Source organism: Gymnoscopelus microlampas (assembly GCF_963454915.1).
Source record: "Gymnoscopelus microlampas genome assembly, chromosome: 17".
NCBI lineage: Eukaryota > Metazoa > Chordata > Actinopteri > Myctophiformes > Myctophidae > Gymnoscopelus > Gymnoscopelus microlampas.
Window position 1 is genome coordinate 19,586,299 of NC_139954.1, and position 25,237 is coordinate 19,611,535.

The following is a 25,237-nucleotide window of genomic DNA, read 5'->3' on the forward strand; positions in this document are numbered from 1 at the left end:
CAGACCTTTGGCCAAGTGCTCAGTGACAGCCACGCTACACATAGGGTTGAGTTTAGAGGGTTCAATTCTAGTGATTTTCTCTCTCTCAAAAAAGAAATACAGTTTGTTGACCTTTTGCATCTGCATCTCTCTCTCTGTTTTGTCTTTTCCTCACGTGCAGAGAAGAAAACAGAGCAGGCAGCTGCCAGCCCAGGTGAGTGATTGTGTGTGTGTGCGTGTGCGCGTGTGTGTGTGTGCGTGTGGAAGACAATTCATCAGGGTTGACAATGCGTGAACCCTGAAACAGATATGAAGATAGGTACCACATATCAGATAGCGTTTTATGCTTCCTGGCTATCTGATGATTTAAAAAATATATGGATGTTTTTTTTTCATCTTCCAGTGGTGTGCTACGTTGCCGACCGTAACGAGCTGAGGAGCCGTGTGATCCAGTGGCTGCAGACCGAGGTGGTCCCAGACGGTTGGTTTGTCAAGGGATCCAACTTCACTGACATCCTGCTCAAATACTTCAAGGTGGGCTGCACTGTATTTGTTTCTGTGGTGTTGTTGTTGTTTCTTTTGTAAGACCAAACTTGCCACATAACTGATAACAACTGCCATCAGGGATGGCAGTCAGAATCAGAATTCAAGGATTAACTCACAACAATACAATAAGAGTGATGATCACTCTCATTGTTAAGAGTTAAGCCTTGACTTCTGATGATCTTGGCACACACTTCTTCAATTCGCTCTTCCTGTACCACGTGTCCAGTGTTCTACACAGCACACCACTTAGCTTGACATCATTGTTCAGTTAAAGAGCTTCCTAATGTGTCCACTTCAAAACCTCTTTACACCCCCGTTTCTGTCCCCCACTGCGCAAAGGTAAGCAATCAAAGTTGTGTCCAAACCATTCGTGTCATGACCTTTTCAAGCATGTCAGCCGGTGGTCATAATTCAGCTTAATGAAGGTCACCTCTCCTGCAGGGTAGGACACCTTCCACTCTCCTACCCGCTGACAGGAAGGGCCTTAAAGGGACAGAACGGATATGTGTTTTAATCCACATATTACATAGTAGCATCCTCCCTATTTTAAATAACAAGGTGTACATTTTTTAAGAGAGAATTCATGTCTGTTCTCTCTTCACCATTTTAACGTGTCTTGTGAATCCGGTCTCTAGACGAACATTAAATTATATTGGTTTCATTGTTGTCTGAAAGCTCCAGCACCTCTGCCTCCATACCAGGCCAGAGGCCCTTACCAGGGAGAAGATTATAGAGCCTATAGGTTACCAAGCAACAGCTCCCTGAATCCAAACGCCTCAATCCAGTGTCCATGTATCACTGCATTGTTGCTGAATGTTGGTGTATTGCATTGTTGATGGCTTTTATATTGCATAGATATAATTAATTAATTGCCGTTTCATTCTACTGCTCAACCATTTTCAAACAGATGCACATGAAACAAAAGATGAAATGCCTTGGCCAAACACTGGTATTCAAAGGATTTCAGTTTCTCTCAGCGACCTTTGAAATCACTTAAGAGATGATCACCATGGCAACTTGTGTAGTTATACTGTTGCTATTGCCGCCAGGCCCTTCCGGGATTATGTTTTCACCCGTGTGAGTCTGTCTGTGAGTCTGTCTGTGAGCAACTAATCTCAGACACCGCTACACTGATCAGCATGAAAATTTGCAGATGTTTCATATTCAATTCCAATTCCGATGGGTAAAGGGCCCGTTTTGCAACGAATGCCACAAGTCATGAATGCAATGTCTTATCTGCTACAAATTTTAATTATACATTGAGGATCCTCTACAGTGCAGAGCCAAACGCAATATATACAGTATATACATGCACGTAATGTAATCTAGGATGGGAATTCTCAGCTGTGCTGATAAGATAGAATAGAAGAGAATATATAGAAGAGACTATGGTATGTGAGTGAAGGGATGGGTGCTGTTCAGATATGGGTTTGGAAATGATGGATTTTTGGAGACTAACTCTAGCACTTGAGATGATTTCATGAAACAGGCGAGAGTTTCATTGGTCAAGGTCAGTCTCATCATTCAAGGAGATACAACTTAAAAGTCTCATCACAATATTTTTGGGCTAAATTGTCGACATTTGACATTTCCTGATATTTCCAGGCAATATGCCTCCATGTAATATTTGAAATATTAACTGAAATGAATTAATACATTTCTGTCAGTTTTTATACCTTTTTGTTCCAGACAACCTGGCCCTCTTGGGCTGGGGTCAGTGTTATAGAGAAGACATTATTTGGGACAATATATTTGACTATATGTTACTAAAATACATTGTTAATACCTTGGGAGGAATTCAGCTTCATTCAGTTAATGGCTGCTCAGCTGGCATTGATAAGCGACTAGCGGGATACTTAGGCCGTACTACTTCGGCAGTATTATACTCACCATTCATATGGATTCAATGAATAAGTATGTACACTATGAGACTGACCATGCCTATGTTTCTGCAGAATTACGACAGTGGTGACTCCCAGCTGGACTCCTCAGAGCTTCTCAAGTTCATTCAGCACAATGATTCAGCTGTTGACATGCAGTCCTATGCAGACCAGGAGAGCAACAAGCTGCTCAGGTTAGTGTGCCTGTCTGTCTGTCTGTCTGTCTGTCTGTCTGTCTGTCTGTCTGTCCCTACCTTCAGCCGCTTTTAAGATCAAAGGGGTCTTATTTTTTATGTGGCTCCAATAGCAAAGTGGGCCAATGAAATAAACAAATTGAAACGACCGGTATAATCCCGCAGCCCCTTGATCACGCCAGAGGGGTCAGGTGAATGCATTTCAGTGTGTGTCAATGACAGGGACTTTGTCTTCATGTTTGTTTTGGTGCGAGTGCAAGTTTGTTGCTGGGTGAATCAGTGCACAGTAGAGAGACTGCTTTTCTTTTGTGTTTTGGTGTGTTTCATCTTACTGTAACATCTTCCATTTAACCACGTACTTCATTGTAAGACGAACTGTGCAAATAGCTGATCTACAAGCTCACAATGCGTCATTTCTCAACACATTGTGACCTTGCAGATTCACTATTGTTTAACGTTCTTTAACATTTTTTAAATTGTTCGCCTATAATGACATGCCCAAAAAAGGGACACCAGATTGAAAGTGGTTAAACTATGTGGGAACATTGCCTTCTGGCATGTTATACACATATCACATGTATGTCGCTGTGGTGTCCTGTCCTTGGACTACTGTTGCTATTTCAAGACCTGTTCTGTCTGTCACTGAACCCGGATTTGATCAGTGTAAACTGCACTGGGGGCTCCCTGTGGGAACCCTCACTAACGGAAACATCTGCGTTGTACATGATAGAACCACGTACTGTATACTGCGTTCTATTACTTTGTAGATACTTGTGCAGTGCCCGTTTGGGATGTGGCCGCTGTACGGAACTCGTGCCTGTTCAGAGCCGGCCGGTTCTGTAGTACTGCTCATCCAATCAACTTCACACTCGACACTGCACTTTTTCGGTCCACAGGAATATCCCCGACAAGTGTGAAGTTGATCGGATGAATGAGTTTTCAAGATATGTGAAGGACAGACAGACAGACACATATATATTTGTCAGTCTGTCTGTCCTGTATACACATACATACAGAGATTCCTGGAATTGAAAGACAGACGAGGCTTGTGTTATAAAACGGACAATATTCAGCCCCCCTCCTGTGAGCTTATGCTAATGTAATAGCACCCATAACACCCATTGCTCATTATGGCATACTAGCATAGCATTATATCAGAATAAAGTTAAAGTACCGGTATATTGATTCCTTCCATAATTAACCTGAGTCCTGTTTGTTTGTCTGTGTGTGTGTGTGTGTGTGTGTGTGTGTGTGTGTGTGTGTGTGTGTGTGTGTGTGTGTGTGTGTGTGTGTGTGTGTGTGTGTGTGTGTGTGCATGTGTTCATGCATGTGTGTGTATGTATGCTTCCCAGGAGCCTGTGTGTGGATGCCCTTATTGAGCTCTCTGACGACAATGCCGACTGGAAGCTGAGCTTTGATGAGTTCCTCAACTGCCTGAAGCCTGGCTTTAATCCCCCAGAGAAGAGTGAGTTCCACATTGCTTCCCACTACTTCAGTTGTAGAAATGCTTCATAAAAATGGCGCACTGGCAGCAATTTCAGACAACATGCTTGAAAAAAACAGTAATTTTCAGAATACCTTCGAAGAATAACCTTTCTTAGAGATTAATGTTAAAAACAAAACTTGAATAACATGTATCCAACACTACCCAAGATGATGATACTACTGCCCAACAACGCAACATGTGGCAGTTTGCGTTGGTGCTGTCTGCTTCAATCTGCCAGTCCAGTTCAAGGGAATTTCAGATATCTGGGGGAAAGTTCACAGGAAAAGGAGTTTTGGCTCTGGGACAGAAAAAAACATTCATCACAGAACACTGAATCCATGGGCCTCTGCAGAGCCAAGGACTAATAAACATAGAAACTCTCAGGCACACAAACACCCACACATTCTTACACAGATGCACACAGAAACAAAAACTAGTTTCACATTTTTTCCTTGAAAAGTTAAAGGACCTGGTTCACAATCAATTGTATTTATGTCATTGAATAATCATGGAAGGTTATCTTTGGGAATACTGTAGATATAAGTAAAGACTTTTGTGTTATGTTGTTTCTGTAAATGATTACTATGATTTATGATTATCCGATATCTTGTCTCATTGTGCGGTGTGTGTGTGTGTGTGTGTGTGTGTGTGTGTGTGTGTGTGTGTGTGTGTGTGTGTGTGTGTGTGTGTGTGTGTGTGTGTGTGTGTGTGTGTGTGCGTTTCTCTGCAGAGTGTGCCCTGGAGGATGAGACATACGAGGATGGGGCTGAGACCCAGGTGGAATGTAACCGATGTGTGTGTGCGTGCGGCAACTGGGTCTGCACCGCTATGACCTGCAGCGGTAAGGCTACAACAACACGTGCACACAGGGTTCGATTTGCTGGGGAGAAATCCATCCCTCTGCTTTTGATATCCCTGAACTGATCATTCATTTTTATGTTTTATCCCTGCTTCTGGTCAAACTGAATTAAATACATACATACATTAAATGCATTTCCTTTTGGGAAATCTGTCTTATATATTTGATATTAGTGTTTGATAATATCACAGTTTAGCAATTTTATTAAAAAACAATGTTAACCACATTAAACCTGATGTCCCTACTTTGGGGAAATTTGTCAAAAAACAAATAGGTTTTGATTTTAAAATAGCGATGTATAAGCTCACATTGCCGACAAATAATTATATAGAGCCTAAGAGGTTAAGAAAATGTCACCCTCTCTGTTTTATGTCTTTTCCAGAAATCTGGCTATAACAATACAGTATGTGCACGTGACAACATGTTGTTTATCGTCCATTTAACGTACACAAATAACATCAACAACCTCCACCTCCTTTATGTTGTTTTCTGTCCAGACAAGACAGCGGTGGTGGATGAGTCTGTCGACGCTGGGGCGGAGATGACGGAGGAGGAGTGGACCCTCCGTGTGGCCGAACTCAACAAGCACCAGGTCAGTCTGGCTTTACTGCACAGTAAAATCCTCAGCATTGCTTTATCCATTTGTAAGAGCAGAGTGTTACAGATGTAACCAAATGCGTCCATGTGGTCACATTTGTAAGTTAAATTCAAAGGTCAAAGGTCACTGCTGACAGAGAGCCTGCTGGTCACACTGGAATCTGCCACATGGCATTCCTGAACTGAGTCATGTTAGAACGGTCCCAGACTGAAAGAGCATAATCATGAACATGCTCCACAGTCAGAGATTGTGCCTAGCATCTCTCCAGACAAACAATAATCATTCTAGAACTTCACAAAGTAATGAAATACCCACTTCGTACTGGATTTCATCCAATTTGATGCTTTATTAAATGTTATAATCAATTATGTGATTTTTAAAAATTATTATTTAGATGTGTTCCCAAACAATGATCGTTAGTGTCAAAGGACCCAACCAGAACAACATTATTCAAGTTTTCATTTCTATGAACCTTTATTTGACTCATATTTTGTGTTAATCCAAGAGCCGCAGTGAGTCTGAGTATTTTTTTTATAGTTTACAACCCTTGCCTGAAGTGAGGAAATTATCCTTCAAAAGATTTGAAATATAGCAAACTTGCTATATTTGATATAATACAAATATATAAATGATTCAAACCAAACTCATAAAGGGAAATGGTCTGTGGGCGTCAAAAATAAACTGGGAAATGAGGGTATACAAATATTGTGCTTTAGCGGTGAGACTTTTGTTCAGTCAGAAAGGAAAAATCCAAGAACCTCTCCACACACAGTATAGATCTAGAACCCCTACATAGAAACAAGTATATTCAAGAAGTTTGAAGTTCTAGAACCTCTCTAGGTAAGCTCTTATGCTTTGTCATCTTAGCAAAGCAACTGACTCAGTATTTTTGTGCAGTGTACGGCTCTGTGTGTGTGTGTGTGTGTGTGTGTGTGTGTGTGTGTGTGTGTGTGTGTGTGTGTGTGTGTATGTGTGTGTGTGTGCTCGTGCGTGCGTGCGCAGTGCTCACATGATACACCTCGCTGTAACTCTGGCTCAAGGCCATGTACGAGTCAGCGAGGTCATGTACTATGCACTCCAGTGAGGCAGCTCATGATGCCATTGTAAACAAAAACAATGCACCCTCAACATATAACCACTTTAAACCTGGTGTCCCTATTTTGGGCATGTATTATAGGTGAAAATGTTTAGCAATATTCTAAAATTAGATTTTTTTTTGGGGACGAGTTCTCGTGGTTAATTTACAGAAATTCAGACTATAGCTTAAAATGGGAAAAGCTTGACATATTGTTCTCAGGAATTTAAAAAGCTCATACAAATACATACAGTATGTGTGCTGCTAATGATCATTTACCATATCCCACTTGTTAATCAGTTGCTGAGTTTGTTGTTATTGTTCTTTGCAAAAACAGGAAACAGTTGAGAAGATGAAAGCCAGCACAAAAGAGGCCTAAATGAAGAAACAATGAAGGAGAGGACGCCATCACCCTTCCTCCATACTTGAGTCACCTTGAGGCCCTGTGGTGTTACTTGTTACTGAACTGACTTATTCATGTTTTTCTTTATGTTAATATCTTTTTTGTTTTACTGTGTTTATGTCTTTGTGTTGATATTTGTTAGAATCAGGGGCTATGAAATAGTATTATTATAGGACTCCCTTGTGTTCAGTACTGTCACACTGTTTGATTGTATTACTGGACCCCTGCACTAGGAATGGGGCAAATCTTTTTTCTACAATCCTTATGTTTTTACAGTATATAATATGAAAAAGAAGATGGTGAGTGGTTACAGATTGAAACAATTAAAATCACTGTAAAAGACAAGTTCTTAAATAGACAGAAGGGGGACTTGTGGAGATAAGAGAGGTGTCAGAGAACAAAGAGAAGAGGATGAACCTGACACGGGTTCAGGGAAGTGTTCCTCGAGACTAATTTATTCTCGTTGAATGGAACTGTCGCTCGCTGACTATGACATTTTCTGTAACTGAGATAACTGGAAATCTGTTATTTTTGGCGAGTGACACTATTGTATGATGAGGTATACAATAAATTAGGCTTTAGGGTTGGCATGTCTGTTGAACTGGTGGTTGGGCTGGTGGGGTGTTACAGATAATCAACTTTGGTTGGTTTTTAGAACTGCTATCATGCACCTCTCTATCTCTGTCTCTCTCGTCTATTTCCAGGCTTTTATGCCTAGATGCAATCTTCATTTTATTTTGTATTATTATTATTATTATTTTATTTTTTGCTGCAATTTGTTTGCCTCATGTGTTAATGTGCTTGAGATGGGAATCACCATTGCTCCCATGTTACTCTCTCAGCTCCCTCTGGTGCTTTTAACTGAAAACATTTTTGACAAATGGGCTGTGTCTTGGAACTTTTTTGAGCAATGGTCATCTGAGCAGTCCACCTTCTGAACGTGGAGTAGCATCACTGCACCAAGGCAAGACATAAGCTGAAATATGGGAGGGAGAGAACTGAAACCAAAGCCTAGTATTGATAGAGAATGTTTTGAATGATGTACAAAGCTCTCCAGGTAAAGCATTACCATGGACCCAGCAACAACACTATACCTGTGCTTTCAAAATCACTCTTAACAGAAGGACTAGCCTCATTATCAGCTTAAAATAGTTTAGGCGCATTAATTAACAGAGTGTGTGTGAATTCTGTGTGTGTGTGTGGGTGTGGGTGTGGGTGCGTGTGCGTGCGGGTGCGTGTGCGTGCGTGCGTGAGTGTGTGCGCGTGCGCGCTATTAGGGTGTGAAAATGAGTAGTTTGGATTTTGTAACGTGTTTTTTCCAAATCCCATGTCTACATTTTTTTAAATGTTCATAAAAATCAGTGCCTTAGACCTGCCGACTATAAAAGTCTACCTTTGCCTGCAAGTAATATACCACAAGTGATATAGCAAGAATGAGTGTGCTTTGCAGAAGTTAAGCAGTAAACTCGATTCTATCCTTGTTAAGTGTTTGCGTGAGTGTTGCATAGTTCAAACTAGGACTTTTACATTCTACTAGACGTGCAAAGACGGAATGCTGTATGTATGCCAATAAACTCCATAAACCACTACAAATTGTTGCCATTATCTCTCTCCTGGCCTGTAGCCTATCATATGTACCTAATTATTAACTACTACCAACACATTGTGAGGCATAATCTGACATTTTATTATATTTCCCCTTTAAAATACATTTAATGTCTGATTTGAGAGTGCCTTTCAAATGCCATATGTTTTTTAAAGAAGAAGCAATTAGTCGACCTATTGTCATAGAAATGTGTTGACTAATCGATTTATAAACTGTGTTTGCCACATACAATCATGCAGAAACCAGCCTTTTCAGGTTGATGCAGTTAGAATAACAATGAACTGTAAGAGTTTACGAGAGATGTGCATGTGCATGGGGGAAAGCATAAAGTATGACTAATTGACTAACAGTATGGTTGACTAGGAGGACCAAATCGACCAATTAATCAATTAATCGACAATGAGGGGACAGCCAGCCATACAAAGGAGCAGCATAATCTCGTGCTGACGAGTGAGAATCCCGTGGGAGCGCTACAACTCTGCAGTATTTCACATTCTACACGCATCCATGTCAAAATGCATCTCTTTCATAATGTAATAGTAGGGGCCGGGGGGTATTGCATAATGGACAAGGGAAATAGACCAATCTGAAGCCATGCAGTGTAGTTGATCATCACCCATAAATGTTCTAAAATAATAATAATAATAAAATAAAATAAACGAGCAATTAATTGCTGCAATTTGGGCCTGTCACAAGAATGTAGAATAAAACATGTAAATAAATCGGTGTGTAGTTTGTTGCACATAATCTGTTCCCAGATTGGTTGCACTTGACGGAGTGGGTGACTAGCCAATGAGCGGGTTGTAGTAGGGCGGAGTCACATGACGGAGTGGGTGACTAGCCAATGACCGGGTTGTAGTAGGGCGGAGCCACTACCTCAGCAGCCAACCCCGAAACATAGAATTCGAATAACTTCCCCATAGGACGGCTTTACCAGTGTTGCCATGTCTGCTTATTATAAGCGACTTTGGGCTTGTTTTTCTGTAAAGTTGCTTGTAAATATTGGCTTGTTTCTAAAGTGTAGTTGTTTATTTGGGCTTAATTGTTTCCTAATGTAGTTTAAACCAGAGGTTCTCAAATATTGTCATGTCAAGCACCCCAAAATGAATATGTATTTGTCCACCGACCCCCCCCCCCCCCACCCCCCAATCTAAACATATTTTGTGCCAGGGACCCCCATACCAGATTTGTGTTGTTAAAAGGTTTAAACAAATATTCAACATATTTCACTTTTCCCGCAAGACTTTCTTTTGAAAATAGCCAATGTATTATGTTTAAACAAGTGCTCATGTGGCCGCTTCTTTTGGGCGTGTTATCATAGACCTGGTTGCTTGCTTCTCTCGCAAGATCCGGCAACACCTTTCTCATGGAAATCAGGTTCTAGCATAAACTACAGCTCTCTCTCTCTCTCTCCACTATTACTCCATAGTGTTACTGTAATTACACCAAGTGTGAATAACTGACCTAGATCTGGAAGCGCGATGAAATTAAATGCACTATTAGTAAGCAGAAGTAGTATATGGACATTTCGGCTCCCTGCTTTCTTCTGGTCTTCTTTACGAGGAGGAATGTTGATCTAAAAACCCAACGAGCCTCGGGGAGCTGGAAGTTTAGACTCTTTGGTGGTCTCTAACTCACAACATTGGAAGAATTCCTGACCTGTACCAGCTGCGCCCTGAAGTTTACCATAAATAAACTGCTAAAAAAAATGGAGGTTCACGAAGGGGCAGGAGAACGAAGACCGGGGAATAATGGTGTACTGGACTTTTCGCGTATGAGTTTGACCAACTTCAGCGTTGACAGTGTCAGCGAGGAGAGGAAAAGGGACACCAGGCAGCTCTACTTGAACTACAACCGGCTGGCCGCCCTGCCCGCTCAGGTCTGCATCTTCTCCAACCTGGAGTTCCTGGACATCAGCAACAACAACGGACTGTCGGTCATGTGCGAGGAAGTAACGCGGCTGACCAGGCTGAGGACGTTGCTGGCCAAGAACTGCCGCCTGGACGAGTTCTCGCTGCCCAAGGAGTTCGGCTCCATGCAGCTGGAGGTGCTGAACTTCAGCGGCAATCGGTTCGAGGAGATCCCGCTGCAGTGCACCAAGCTGCGGCGGCTGCAGTCGCTGTCGCTCGGTGGGAACCGGCTGAAGAGCATACCTGCAGAGATAGAGAATCTGACCAGGTACACACAGAGGGATATCACGACAACAATAACGCGCGCGCGCGCGCACACACACACACACACACACACACACACACACACACACACACACACACACACAGTGGTGTAAAGTAACTAAGTACATTTACGCAAGTACTGTACTTAAATACAGTTTTGAAGTATTTTTATTTTACTGGAGTGTTTACAATTTCTTATACTTTTACTACACTACATCTCAGAGTCAAATATTGTACTTTTACTCCACTACAATTATATGAAAGCTGTAGATACTAGTTACTCTGTGGATTTGGATTATTATTACAAAACATACTTAAACCACTAAAGTCGTATTATATATTTCGGCTATTTGAAAATGGCAGATCTACAAGCTCACAATGCGTCTTGATGCGATGCATTGTGAGCTTGTAGATCGTCTATTTTCAAAAGATTTTTAATACATTTTGAACTTCGGGCAGCCTGCACAATCAGTACTTTTACTTTTGATACCTTAAGTATATTTTGATGCTGCCGGTACTTTTACTCAATCACATTTTGAATATGGGACTTCTGTTGTAACAGAGTATATCAACATTGCTGTATTGATACTTTTACTTAAATATGTGAGTACTTCTTCCATCACTGATACACACACCTTTCTACATTGATGCACCCACACCAAGGTAAGGTGCAACACCAAAGCAGCCTGTTGCATCAGCCACAGCAGCAGAGCAGGTGGTTGTAGTGACATTGCAAACACCACAAAGTGAAATCCACTTGGTTGCATTTGTACACTCTCAGTTACAAATGGACAACAGATTATTTTACTGTGCACCTATTGCTTGTACTCCAGGGATCAATTTCGAGCATATTTTGCACATAAAGGGAATTTGACTTGGACAGGTCGGTGCATTTTAATGATGCAACAAATGTATACCCAATTTTCTGTAGGATATAAATAGTAAATAGTTGCACAGCACATCTACAGCCTATGGAAGGGCATAATATAATTATGAATTTCCTTTATTTATATCATACATTTTACTTTGCACTTCTACACATGAAGAGGGGGACAATGAGGGGACATCCAGTGGATGTTTTTTTCCACATCCACTGGGGAAAAAAAAGTATCAAACTGTATCAGTGTACCATTTTGAGTGTAAATTCATTACCCCACATATGTGTGTCATAGCAGCAGCTTGCCTTTGTCAGCTGTTGCTCTGAGAGCTATCCTAGATTGTATCTGGGGCAGTGCTGGACTATTGCTACACATTCTGGTCACAGGAAATTAGTTGTTAATCTTGAACTGGGTCTGGTGAACGCTCCCAACAACCACAAATAACAGCTGAGCTAAACATCCAAACAATGCAAGTTTGTGTATGTGTGACGTGTGTGTAGTCTGATAAGAAACTGGTTATGGCTGGTTGTTTGAGTGGGGTCGACTGATAAAGAATACCGTATTTATCTCCTTATCTTAACGTCATCATGTCTTTAGCAGTAGCAAGGTCACAATGACCTGATCTTGTGTGGGATGTATACCTCTGTACCCTCATCCAGCCATGTGTCTGAAAACAAGGATGACACACAGGGTATGATTTTGTGCTTTTTTTTTATATAAAATTAAGCTGTGACTAAATTTGATTTTTGAAAGGTAATGGTTCACCTAGCCTCATTCCCAGCCTTTACTCATCTTCAAAGAGAAAAGCCTGGTCACGACCTAGCCCTGAAACATGACTGCAGTCATCGATGAACTTCAACCTGGTGTTTGCACTTTCTCCATTACAGCCCATACATATACTTAAAAGATTATATTATTATATATTATTATATATTCAGATTTCAAATATAAAATGCTTACCCCATGGCCAGGGATGTTACAATTCTACCCGCATGAGTACCCGTATCTTCCGTATTGTTCAATAAAAAGCATTTTAATCCAATCGGTGGCCATTTTCGCAGGTAGCTCACGATATGATAACTTTGACGATATTTGGGCCACAATGACGATAATATCACGATACACGATATCTGCGATACTTGATATAATGCAAGAAATGTAATCAACGATATATCACGATATCTGTAACTGAAAAATAAGAATACCCATAAAAGGTAAAAATCTGGAATTATGCATTTATTCCCGAAATCGACAAACGGACGGAACTAGTACAATGCACAAAAATGTGCATGCATAGTGCCTCCTGCGAACAGTAAAACACTGACTGTAGCTGCCATCAGAATTAAAAGTTAATTTTTAATTATTTTTTTTACTTCATTTTTTTAAAGTAAATAAGTTAAGATGTTAAGAATGTTTTTGTTTTGGTCAATTCATGTTTCTATGTTTCTCTCTTTGTTTTACTGTTTTACTGTTGTTTTACTGTGTATGACAAAATACTGTAAGGTCACACTAACCTCTAGCTGCAGCTGAAGCAGATCAGTTAATGTCAGCAAAGGTGATTTAGATCACTGTTAACTATCAGAGCTGAGGCATGATTCATCATGATTTGTGTTCACGGGGAACTCATTTGAAACAAGCCCAGTGCTTTTATGAGTCTTCCAGTTTAGTAGACCTCGTATTGTGAATTTGTACTTCCATGTACTGTTGTTCTCATGTCTTACTAAATAAAGTACATCAATCAATCAATCAGGCAGTCAGCTAGAGCACTCAAACGTGCAACAATTAAAGGGCGTTACTGTTGTTGATGCCGTTTAAGAGTCAAGATTTAAGTAGAGTTCCAACTATATATAATACTGCAACACAACGGACAATACAAAAATAAATTAAAATAGCAATATATCTATTTGCCGGCAGTGTATCGATTATTTATCGGGATAGGGAGTATCGCGATACATCGATATATCAATATTTTGGCACACCTCAGTTGTAGAGGAGGCATTTAAAACCATAAACACTACTTATCCATGTAATGCTTAGGTATTTATGTACTGCCCCTACACAGCATTTAGCAACTTCTTGGTTTTGATTATGCGATTATTGAGTATTCTTTGAAGTTAGATGGTGTCTTTGGGACAGTTTTCTAGTATGTGTTCCATGAGTCTTATTGTCATTGTCCAATAAGGCCTTTCTCAGTGTCACTTCACCTGAGAAGGACTCATCATTGCAGGACCAAGTTCGCTTGGACTCAACCAACTACATAACTGGGTTAGGGTTAGGGTTAGGGTTACACCATATCAGCAGCATCCTCTCCCTATTTGTCTGTATGTGTCTGTCTGTCTGTGTCTCTCTCTCATGAACAATTATGTGCCTCTCTGCTGGCGAAGGCATTGAGAGGGTCCTAAATGGCTCCTTTCCCCCGGACAGAGCAGGCTTGCTCAGGCACCAAGGACAATATAATAGCATCCTCTCTCTCTCTCTCAGTTGCTGTGTCATCAGTTCCACTAGGCAGACAGGCTGACAGCTTGCTTTCACTCACCATCCAGCCACCCATCCCTACCCTAGCTCTCTCTCGCGCTCTCTCTCGCGCTCGCTCGCTCTCGCGCTCTCTTCCTCTCCCTCGCTGACTGTGTCTCCTCTGTCTCTGCTCCATCCCTGCTACTACCGCTTGACAATTGTGTGTTACTAGTTGTATGTATGCAATATCTGTAGGGTAAACTAATCACACTGTCCCTGTGTAACATTGGGTCTCTGATTAGAACACGTTCACAGTTCACACCAGTGCTCACCCATTGCGGTAACAGGATAGGTGGGCACCAAGGAAGAGTGTGTTAAATTGGCAATGTTTTCCAAAATGTTAAAAATAAAATATTTGGAAAATGTTGTAAAGTATACATGTTTAGAACATGCTTAAACATCCGACAATTAAGGTCTATTGCGCGTCCTGTCGCATGTCCCGTCGCCAGTCGTCCAGCCAGTGAGGAGAACCAGGCCACAATTTTGCTCTCACCGTGGTCGGCCGGTCGGTCGGTCGGTCGACCACAGAGGTTTGTCAAATTATAGGAGGATAATGATTTACTGCATGTTCACATCATGTATACTGTACATAAATGAAAACATCACATTTTTCAAATCTATATATTTTTTTACATTTTGGAAAACATTGCCAATTTAACACTGAGGTGCCCAGATGTGCTGTATCCCCCATAGCTATTGAACCTGCCCACCACCACCAGCTTGCATTCACACACAGGCTAGATGCTATGCTGTAACACCCCCGTGTGGTATGTGCTCATAGAGTGTTTCTCTGGTGTCTTGCCTTTGAAAGCAGTTTGCTCAGAAGCTCAGCCATTGCTTTTTGTAGATTTCTTGTCATCTAAACTAAAAAAAAAGGTTCTGTGACTTTATTTCGGTTGATTATTTCTCCCCTTCAATAATACCATTTGGTATTGTATTTTATATTGTGGGAAAGCCTGATTACGGTAGTCACCTTCTTCCAACAAGGTACAACTTGTAAGGACTGTGCATTGCTGAGGGGAGGGGAACCATGTTTTGACACCCCTGAACTCCTCTTGCCCCTACAATTAACATATACAGCATTATTACATGTATTGCTTTTGCAATACAAGGTGCTTGATATCTTACTCTCTCGCCTTTGTGGTTTTCTCATAGTCTTGAGCTGCTGTATCTGGGTGGCAACCTCATCACGGACGTTCCGGCAGAGTTGGCCAACCTGCCCTACCTCAGCTACCTGGTTCTGTGTGACAATCGCATCCAAAGTGTTCCCCCACAGCTCACCAGGTAACCACAACACACAACCATCAACATTTCACATAACGAATGTGATTAACATATTGCGGAATTTGTGGCTACACTAGACCTACAGGGTCCCCACGGTCATGAAATTCCTGGAAATATTTTGAAATTAAAAAAAAAAAAATCCAGTACTGGAAAAGGTTTGAAATTGATCAAACTTCATCAAAGGTCCTGGAATTTATCAAGGGTCCTGGAAAAATATTTGGCTATGCATTGTTTTTGGCTATTGTTTTTGTTAAAACAAAACATTTTCATAAACATGAATAATATTACACAAAATATGTAACATAAGTAGTTTTTCGCCGAACGGGCTGTGTGACGGCAGCCTAATGTATGTCTCAAACCTTATTTTTGCTACACTGCCTATCTTTGGGCATTCTACATAGGAGTAAGAGACACATTATTGCGCCGAATGATTGTCATATAGGCCTGGAAATTGGGCTAAACATTCTGGAAAAGTTTTGGAAAAGTTTTGGAAATTCATTGCTAAAAATGTGTGGGGACCCTGGACCTAACAAGGATGGAGAAGCTCGTTGGATTATCCTGCCAACTAGGACTGCATGATATCTATAACATTGATATCACAATGTTGGCATTTGAAACATTGGTGATAGGCCATTATCAGACCCCTTATCAGACAACGTCACACCTGTATGCGTGTGCAGGCCGGCACCAAATGAACCCCACCGCTCATAAGATGCAATGGAAAAGTGGTCACTGCACTTGCATGTAAAAATGCATACCATCAAACTTTCAGGTGCAGTTTTTCTCCCAGTGTGGAGGAAGAATGCTTAAAGGTTTTTTACTGTGATCTCTCGTTCTTGAAATATATAATCCTTGGTTTCTGTGTGTAAACATTAATAGCAATTCAAAGCAGTTGTCCTCAAAACTCCACCTACAGTTGCTGTCATCAGACCGGTGGGAGCGGTTTATGATCACGGCACCAGAGCCTGCTCTTGCTCGTGCAGCTGCAGCCCATCAAGCCTAGTTTATGCTCCGTCCCTTGAAGGTGTTGCGCGCAGATAACGGCCAAGAATAGCAAACATCCAAGCTCACAACGGTCGCATCCGCGACGCTGCGGCGGTTGTAAGCTTGTATGTCAAAAATGTGCTTGTATTGGTACATTTGTTGAAATTCTCACAACATGCCAAATTCACATCTCCCCACTTATGCACACGTCAGCCCATATATGCTGAGTCACAAGAGCCTCACAGTCATGGTTAAATGATTCAAGGAACTCCCCATAAATGTGAGATCAGTTCTTTCCCTCAAAGTCATCATTATCTACCCCAAGGGTTCTCATATTTGAACTGGGTGTCAGGCTGGGGGGACTGAATTGTAGGCCTTACATTTAGTTTGACTTGGTTCCACAGATAAATATTGTGAAAATGGCTGAACTAGATCGGCTATTTTCCCAATGTTTGCTTCTTTCTTGCATAATATTCGACAATTTGTTCAATTTGGTATTAAAAAGGTCTTAAAAGTCATTACATTGTAACTTCAGAAATGTGCAGATACACTGATCTACCTCACATGAACTGTCATTAACTCATTACACATATACTGTACATACAATGTATAACAAAGTTATCCATCTCTCAGGCTTCATTCGCTGCGTTCCCTGAGTCTCCATAACAACCTACTGACCTACCTGCCCAGGGAGATCCTCAGCCTAGTCCACTTGCATGAGCTCAGTCTTCGTGGCAACCCGCTGGTGGTGCGCTTCGTCAAGGAGATGACCTATGACCCCCCGTCTTTGCTGGAGCTGGCAGGCCGTACCATTAAAAGCCGAAATGTCCCATACTTCCCCCATGAACTGCCCTCCCACCTTCTGCACTACCTTGACCTAGCCAGCAAATGCCCCAACCCCAAGTGTGCCGGTAAGATGTGCTTTATTTATGGTAGTGGATGGGTGGAATCTGCTACTGGTTGTTTATGGACATGTGATGTTTATACTTGTTCTGGACAACGGCCAATACAACCGACTTACTTAATACTTAATTATTTTGGTGGTTCTCGAGATGCGTGAAGGACAAATACACTCACTCACTCACTCACACAGAGATTTCATGAATTTACATATGGGCGTATCAGTTGGCTCGGCGGTTCTGGACAACCACTGATCCAACTGACATCACGCACTGCACTCCCTCGGGTCCTCCGCAATACGTGCACCGAGTTTGAAGTCAACCAGTTGGGCAGTTCTTGAGATGCGCAAAGGACAGATACACTCTCTCTCACACACACACACACACACACACATATTTCACACATTTATAGACGGATACCACCGTTTATAATGTTGAGCACTGCATAATGATCCCTATCATGCACCATTGTGTTGGTTATCATTCGTCCACTTATACCTCCCCTTTCTCTCTCTCTCTCTGCAGGCGTTTACTTTGACTCGTGTGTGCGGCACATCAAGTTTGTGGACTTCTGCGGGAAATACCGGCTGCCCCTCATGCATTACCTGTGTTCACCAGAATGCACCTCTCCCTGCAGCTCTAATCCCCAGAGTGACGCCGAGTCGGAGGATGAGAGTAGCGTGCCCGCTGACCGCCTACAGAGGGTGCTTCTGGGATAGTAGGAGGTTGAGGTGCCTCCACATCTTAGCATCACTTCAGCCGGTCCTTTCGATCGCTTGTTTCGGTCAGACATTTATGAAGAAATTAACTCAAATGAGACTATCAACAGCCTGTCGGCATACCGTGTGCGCACGTAGTCGCATACACACACAAATACAGGTGCACATACACAGTGTGCACACAGTATTATCAAGCCTGATTTATACTTAGTTGTGTACTGGTGTTGCACACCAAACCACAGATCTACAAGCTCACAACGTGTCATGCTGCGACATATTGTGAGCTTTGTAGATCGCCAATGTTTGGTGTGCCACACTGGTGCGCAGCTAAGTGTAACTTAAGACTTTACATGAGCCCTGTGCACACACTAAAGACACAAAATGGGTCCTATACTGTGACTTAATGTGTTTTCTTTCTGCCGTTCACTACACTTCTGTTCAGGAAACATGACTGAGGGAAATAATTTGTTTCCCAATCCCCAAAAGCAGCTCTAGAGCTCTGTGACTCTCTTCATTCCCAAAAAGGTGTTGGCCTCATGGCCAAGCATGGGAGGGCAGCAAAACTCTTGGTTGGAACTGTGAGGCTGACTTGCTGTCGGAATTATCTCCCTTTTCCAGGGACGGGAGAAGAAAGACAGGATACAAATAATGCAGATACAAACAATGCAAGTGCAACAATGCAACTCAAGACCTTGAAAACGCAGTGGGTGGTTCCTCTGTTCATCAAATACTAGGTATTTCCTGAGGGTGGAGACACAACAATTTCTTTTTGTGAATTAATAAAGCAGGGAATCTGATTTGAGTTAAATATGTAAAGATCTGCAGTATGCTTTCTGAAAACAACTTTTTAGACTCCTGCCATCCTCTACACTATCAGTTCTGTTCTAATCAGAGAAAACTCTGACCAAACTAGGACTTTGGTGCAGCTGGGCTGCCCCTTGATAAACCATGTACTGGTCTTTATCTCAGCTAAAATGATTATGTCCTGCAGATTATCATGATAGACAAATATTTCAGATCATCATGTGAAAGTTGTCTATGGTGCAAATGTATTCTCCATTTGTAAACCATAGAGTGTAATTCTATACCTGTGCACAGGAACTGCGTATAATGGAGAGGACCAGGGTAGACCATTGTACATTAAATACCCCCATTCCCAGTGGAAGCACAATACATACTGTAGCTGAACAAAACGGAATGCTTGCCACTTGAGTGTTTGTTCAGGGTTGTGTGTTTTCCCTGGATCCAGTCTTCACTTCGTGCCACAATCTTCACCGTTTTTTCTTATAAGTGATGCGTCAGCTCTCCAAAAACGACTCGGTCATAATAAAAGAAGAGTGGAGACCTGCAGAATAGACCAGATCAAATCAGTTGCATCTTATATGTCAGTGGACACGTTTTTCGGAATAAGCCATGCTCAACTCGGAACCTTTTTAGTCTAGAATGGATTGTTTTGAAATATGTCTGCCAACAATTATATAATGTAAAGGATTTGATCGAGTGCAGGCCTCTGCTTAATATTTTATTCTCTGGACATAAACATTGAGTCTGATCTTTCATGCTCACGTTTTCAGGATTTCAGGATCAGTTTTCCAGCTTTTTTCCTGCTTCCTCTGTTCCTGATCACATGCCTTCAGGCTTTTGTGATTGTTCCGGGGGAACATGGGGATGGACACTGCCCCCCACCCCACAGGCAGTGTGTGTCAAGTTGGTAGAACAGGAAGAACACGGATGGTCTTTATGGAGGGCCCTAAATTTAGATAATAGAAAATACTCCTTTATGTTACAATAGTACCTATAGTAGAGCTTTTTTTGTACTTACTAAGTGCCTTACTGATGAAAGTGATTTCTAACAAGTAGAAATACACGTAAATGTGATATTTGCACCCTGAAATGTGACAGTTAATTCTATGCATTATGCCTTTTTTTTAATGATTTTTGCTTTAACAATCTTGACCACAAGGTGAAAACAAAGCAATCTGTTGTAACAAAACTATATCACTATGTTATTAATGCCAACATCACAGAAATATGTTTTGTGAAAGTGGTTTGCTGAATAGATACTGACAATTATATTGGAATGTATTAATTTTGTGTACTTTTTCAACTCATTTAATATATCTAGACTGTACAGTATATAATAACAATAAAAGATTGATTTTAATAACTTTAATAACACAGCCATGTAATGTTTTATGATTCTGAAGAAACAAGTATCCGTTGGTTTGAGATTATATCCTCGTCAGGGACAGCAGCATTTAGACGGTGGAACAGTGTTATCTCTCTTTGGAGCTTAGGTCATCTCACATCTGTCAATTTTGCTGCTAATTCCTAAACCAGTGGTTCTCAACCTGTGGGTCAGGGTCCCCACATGATTTTGGGGGGTCCCCAGATGACAGTGAAGTGACAATTTAAGGACCCTTTTAATACCTAAGAAAGAAAAACGTATTTTCACAATATTTATCTGTGGAACCGAGTCAAACTCCTACAATTCCAAGTGCTTGTCGGGGTGGGGGGTCCCCAGTTCAAATATGATTATTTTGGAGGGTCCCCAGTTCAAAATTGATTATTTTGGGGGTCACCGCCTGAAAAGGTTTGAGACCAACTGTCCTAAACAACGCTACAGAATTGTTGTACATTTTAATGTCTCCCAAAGATTACATGTTTGTACAGTGCTTATGCTTAGTGTGATACACCTCAGCTGCTGGAGATTCTGAGGTGTGTGTGTGTGTGTGTGTGTGTGTGTGTGTGTGTGTGTGTGTGTGTGTGTGTGTGTGTGTGTGTGTGTGTGTGTGTCTGTCTCTGTCTGTCTGTCTGTCTGTCTGTCTGTCTGTCTGTCTGTCTGTCTGTCTGTCTGTCTGTCTGTCTGTCTGTCTGTCTGTCTGTCTGTCTGTCTGTCTGTCTGTCTGTCTGTCTGTCTGTGCGTCTACAGAAGTAAATCCAACCATTTTGTTTTTTACTTTGAATATGTCCAGGTTTCATTTGCATATGAAGGTGATTGCAGTCCCCAGACTCAATAGTGAGAGACCTGTTCTTTAACCCAGAACTAAGAGATGCCAGGGTAAGTGCATTCTCAATCTGTTAATCCCTTTACATCACCTGCCAAAGGGCACTAACAGCTTCTTCTTTTCTCTCTACCCCCCTCAAAGCTTCCCTCCCTGTCTTGGCATGTTTCTCTCTCTCTTTTACCCCCTCTTTCTCTGTATTTTGAAGGCTCGGCGCTTTTGATGGACCAACGTTTTGTTTGTTGTTTTGGTTGTTTGTTCAATGGTCTGTTTGGCCATGTAGCTGTATTCCTGTCTGTTGCAGTGTGCTGTGTGCCTCTTTTTATTTTCTCTTGCTCCTTTGAACACACCAACATGCTCACGCAGGAGTCCTCTACCAACAGTAGATTCTCTAGAGTCCTCTCTTGTATATTACATCAACCATGTGTGCATGGACTTATGTTACACCCGCAGTTTTTGTATGCAGGGATGTGCACATATGCTCTGTCATACAGAGAGCAAGAGGATGCTGTCAGCTGCAACCTGAGCTGCATGAGGCGGCCATGATGAAATAGAGCCAGCAGTGAGTTAGACTGACAGACAGAGTGGTGCGGCCCATCATCAGTTGCAATGAGTCAAACACCACGCGTGGAGATCACACTCGGATAGTAGTTCCACCTCTCAAGCAGTTTCAAAACTGAACAACAGAAAGAATCTTGGAATTAAGGATCTATCTGCTGAGTCTACATATGAAATGTAAGATACAGTTGATGCTGTGCCTTTCAGCTAGGAACCCCCTACAGCTGTTTACAAGGTACTGCAGAGTGTGTGCATGCATGTGTGGTTATATATATTGTTGTTTAATATATACACTATACAATCTGAACACTATATGGATTCCATCTGAATGACGTTTTGACTGACTTTTTGCATGCTGAATTTCCTAAACTGCAGTTTTGAAGAATACATACAGCAGAACCACAGTGCATCAAATAGCAGAGAGCTTTGAAATGTGTTTTTTCTTTTATACAGTAAGCTTCTTATCGACCTCAGTCAGGGTAATCGTCCACACCACTCCATATCAGCTCACATTATGGCCTGCATGCGTTAACATGCATTCCAGACCCCACACAGACCCCATTAATTTCAAATAGGCTACACATTCACTCGCTCAACTTAGCCCGCACACACTCCAGACGTCCTCGCAACAATCAAGCCTTGTGTTCAAAGTAAGGCTGCTAAGCTCCCCAGGACTAATTCATGTGGGGGGGGGGGGGGTTAACAAACACTAAACATCAACTATTGTATTACAGTATATTTCTCTGGTTAAGAACTTGATGTAATCAATCAACCCAAAATCGCTTCTCTGTCCCTTTCTCAGGATCAAGTGTGTGCGTGTGCGTGCGTGCGTGTCTGTGTGTGCACGTAGTACAAGAAATTTGAGTTGTTGGTTGCTTGCATACACAGGAATAACAATAATTAAAGAGTGGTGCAGTATTAAAAATAGAACCTCAAAAAGAAGTGCCTGATTAGAGTTAATTTGGCTGGAAATCTATTTAAAGCAATTTATCCAGGTCAAGGTGTCAAAGTATACCCCCCCCCCCTCCCTCTATACTGAGAATAAACAGAGCAGGCAAGCAGTTTAGCAGAATATGATGGAGTGATACATACAGTACATGTTCAGTATATAGATGTGTATGTACAGTACAAGGGGTGTGGTCCTGTTGACTAGTCGGTTTTAAGAGTCACTGCTGTATTTGTGCTTTGTTATCTTACATTTGTCCTGCGTTGTCCTCATGTGTCCTTCTATTAATGCTTCGACATCGCACTACATGCAGTATACCGTACGGACCCCTCAAGGGCACTTTCATACTGCACAGCTAATGCAGGTCCACATGGCAACACAAAATGGAAGAGTTGCATTGTTCCAGAGAGGGATTTGGAATTGGGTATGTTAGCGGGCAAACCTGGGCATGTCATAGGGGAGGGTCCTGTTCTGGTGAGGAGGACAGGGTGGGGCAGGAGGCCAGGACAGGGGAGTTGATGTAGCTTTGCACAAAGAACAATTTCCACCCACCAAAGCCCATGGATTACAGAGCGGGACTCCCGCTCGCCACTTTGGTCTCTGGTTGAGTCACAGCTGCACAGGAAATCATTCTGCCATGGCAGGAAATGGTGCCTCTGAATTTTCAGTATAGGAAATGGTCCGTGAGTGACTAAGAGGGTCTACTTTAGATTTTATTTAGTGGACGTTTACCTCAGGTGTTACATGTAGATACAGTGCACAGTTCCTCACCACAGTGGTTCTCAACCTGTGGGTCGGGACCCCCAGGGGGGTCCCCACATGGTTTTGAGGGGGTCCCCAGATGACAGTGAAGTGACAATTTAAGGACTTTTAAGACAGTTACTGCATCAAAAGTAATCAACAAACTATACTATAAAAACTGGTCAAACATTGGCTAAATTGTCAAATAATAAGGAAATAAAGAAAAATGCAAAAAGACCATTTGGTCCATGTTTACCTTCTAGGATTTTACTTTGTATGATTTACTGTACAAAGGCTATTGCCACTGCCGCTAGCCTACTTGCAAGACTTTTGCAACACTGCAAAATGATACAAATTAAATTAAAGTAGGCTACGTGTTTTTAAATATAGTATTAATTTACAAATTCCTTGTTTGACAAAATGTTAATGCTTTTTACATATTAAAGCATCAACGTGGATATTTTGTTGTGTTGGAAATGTGCTCCTCATTACATGCTTTGGTGTTAATACTAGAAAAGGATGGTTTCAGAGTTACTTATTACCTAATTTTACCTACTAATCAAGATGGTAGATCCCTGATAACCTCAGCAGAGAGGCACGCGTCCCCTTTCATCCTGTCCACCTTCTCCTCTGCAGGTTTTACAAATGACCACCCTGTGTCCCAAGATGAAATATTCAGGCCCCCGGTAATCTGAGTATCCGTGCCGTCAACCCCCTATTGGTCGAGTCTAACTTGATCCTGATCTTGAGGAAACATGATAGTAATTGCCACGCTTAGAGTGTAACAGAGATGACAATGCCGCTGCAATGGGGAACTAATGTAGTGACATTTGATCTGGGCTTTCAAGTTAAAATATTCAGCTCTGAGCCTATTGTTTAGTTTTTGTGTTGGGATTCACTTCCCAACTTCCAAATTTATCATCCTCAATGGACACAGAGAACTGTCACAAAATTGCCACGAATGAATTATATCGTGTTTTTAAGGTGTCAGTCATTTTGGCCACTGGATGAGAGTGTTTTATTTTACTCAAGACCTAACTCCAATCGGAACCTCTCCCTCCGCTGTACAGCTCATCTCTGAGCTATATAGTGGAGGGAGAGGTTCCAAACGGGGCTACGCAAGACCATACTGCTAGTATATGATTTCATACTTTCAGCCTCAATGTCCTTCTTCGATCATCACAATAAAGCCATTTCCATCAATACTTAGGGGCAATAAACAGTGCCCCCCTTCACGTATAACAACTGTCTATGGCAGAACACCTACCAACACGAGACCATAGCATCACATCTGAGTCATTGAAAAAAAAAAAACAATGGAGTTGTGTCTGCTAGTCCCAAACACACTCCAAACATGCATGCACATGCACACCTGCACATGCGCACGCGCACACACACACACACACACACACACACACACACACACACACACACACACACACACACACACACACACACACACACACACACACACACACACACACACGCATGCACACAGATCTGAATACATCTGCAGAATCTGCCTCAGGCTGCCAATATTTTTCCAACCATTAACATTAACTACAATGAAAACTGTTCAAATGTGTGTGTGTGTGCATGTGTGGATGCTTGTGCATACCGTACATAATTGAGTGACTATACTATGTGGTTGTGGGCTCACATAACTACACACATGAACAACCAGCTACACTTTCATGTGTCTATTATTTCTATTTGATCATTTTAGATATGTCTGCGTCTAATACTCTCCCTATCCCCACATGAGTGTCAGTGACACTCCCTCCTCAGGAATGACCCTTGTATGTAGGCTCACACCGTAAATCTCTGTGATATCTTAATAACACCTTTTTCCTCCTGTGGCTCATGGAGGAAATATCTAAATGATTCCACCGCTTTAACCACATTAACC

At 41.8% G+C, this 25,237-nt stretch overlaps 2 protein-coding genes across 3 annotated transcripts in view; both read left to right on the top strand.

Moving 5' to 3' along the window:
- fstl1b (follistatin-like 1b) overlaps positions 1–8,613 on the top strand; it is a 22,411-nt gene extending 13,798 nt beyond the window's left edge. For both annotated transcript variants that reach the window (XM_084084961.1, XM_084084962.1), the window contains exons 5-11: positions 161–193; positions 383–513; positions 2,481–2,599; positions 3,952–4,064; positions 4,816–4,926; positions 5,442–5,536; positions 6,955–8,613. In XM_084084961.1, coding sequence (XP_083941087.1) covers positions 161–193; positions 383–513; positions 2,481–2,599; positions 3,952–4,064; positions 4,816–4,926; positions 5,442–5,536; positions 6,955–6,996 — 644 coding nt within the window. In that variant the 3' untranslated portion in view covers positions 6,997–8,613. The remainder of the gene's footprint in view (positions 1–160; positions 194–382; positions 514–2,480; positions 2,600–3,951; positions 4,065–4,815; positions 4,927–5,441; positions 5,537–6,954) is intronic.
- Positions 8,614–10,006: 1,393 nt separating this feature from the next.
- On the top strand, positions 10,007–20,209 carry lrrc58b (leucine rich repeat containing 58b). The gene is made up of 4 exons (XM_084084994.1): positions 10,007–10,804; positions 15,348–15,476; positions 17,094–17,371; positions 17,885–20,209. The coding sequence occupies exons 1-4, from the start codon at positions 10,335–10,337 to the stop codon at positions 18,076–18,078; spliced, it is 1,071 nt and encodes a 356-aa protein (XP_083941120.1). The 5' UTR covers positions 10,007–10,334; the 3' UTR covers positions 18,079–20,209.
- Positions 20,210–25,237: the final 5,028 nt, after the last annotated feature.

Excerpts from the sequence above, each read along its gene's own strand:
- lrrc58b (XM_084084994.1), top strand. The coding sequence starts at position 10,335 with ATGGAGGTTCACGAAGGGGCAGGAGAACGAAGACCGGGGAATAATGGT. Across the intron at positions 15,477-17,093 it reads GTTCCCCCACAGCTCACCAG|GCTTCATTCGCTGCGTTCCC; the intron begins GTAACCACAACA and ends TCCATCTCTCAG. Across the intron at positions 17,372-17,884 it reads CCCCAACCCCAAGTGTGCCG|GCGTTTACTTTGACTCGTGT; the intron begins GTAAGATGTGCT and ends CTCTCTCTGCAG.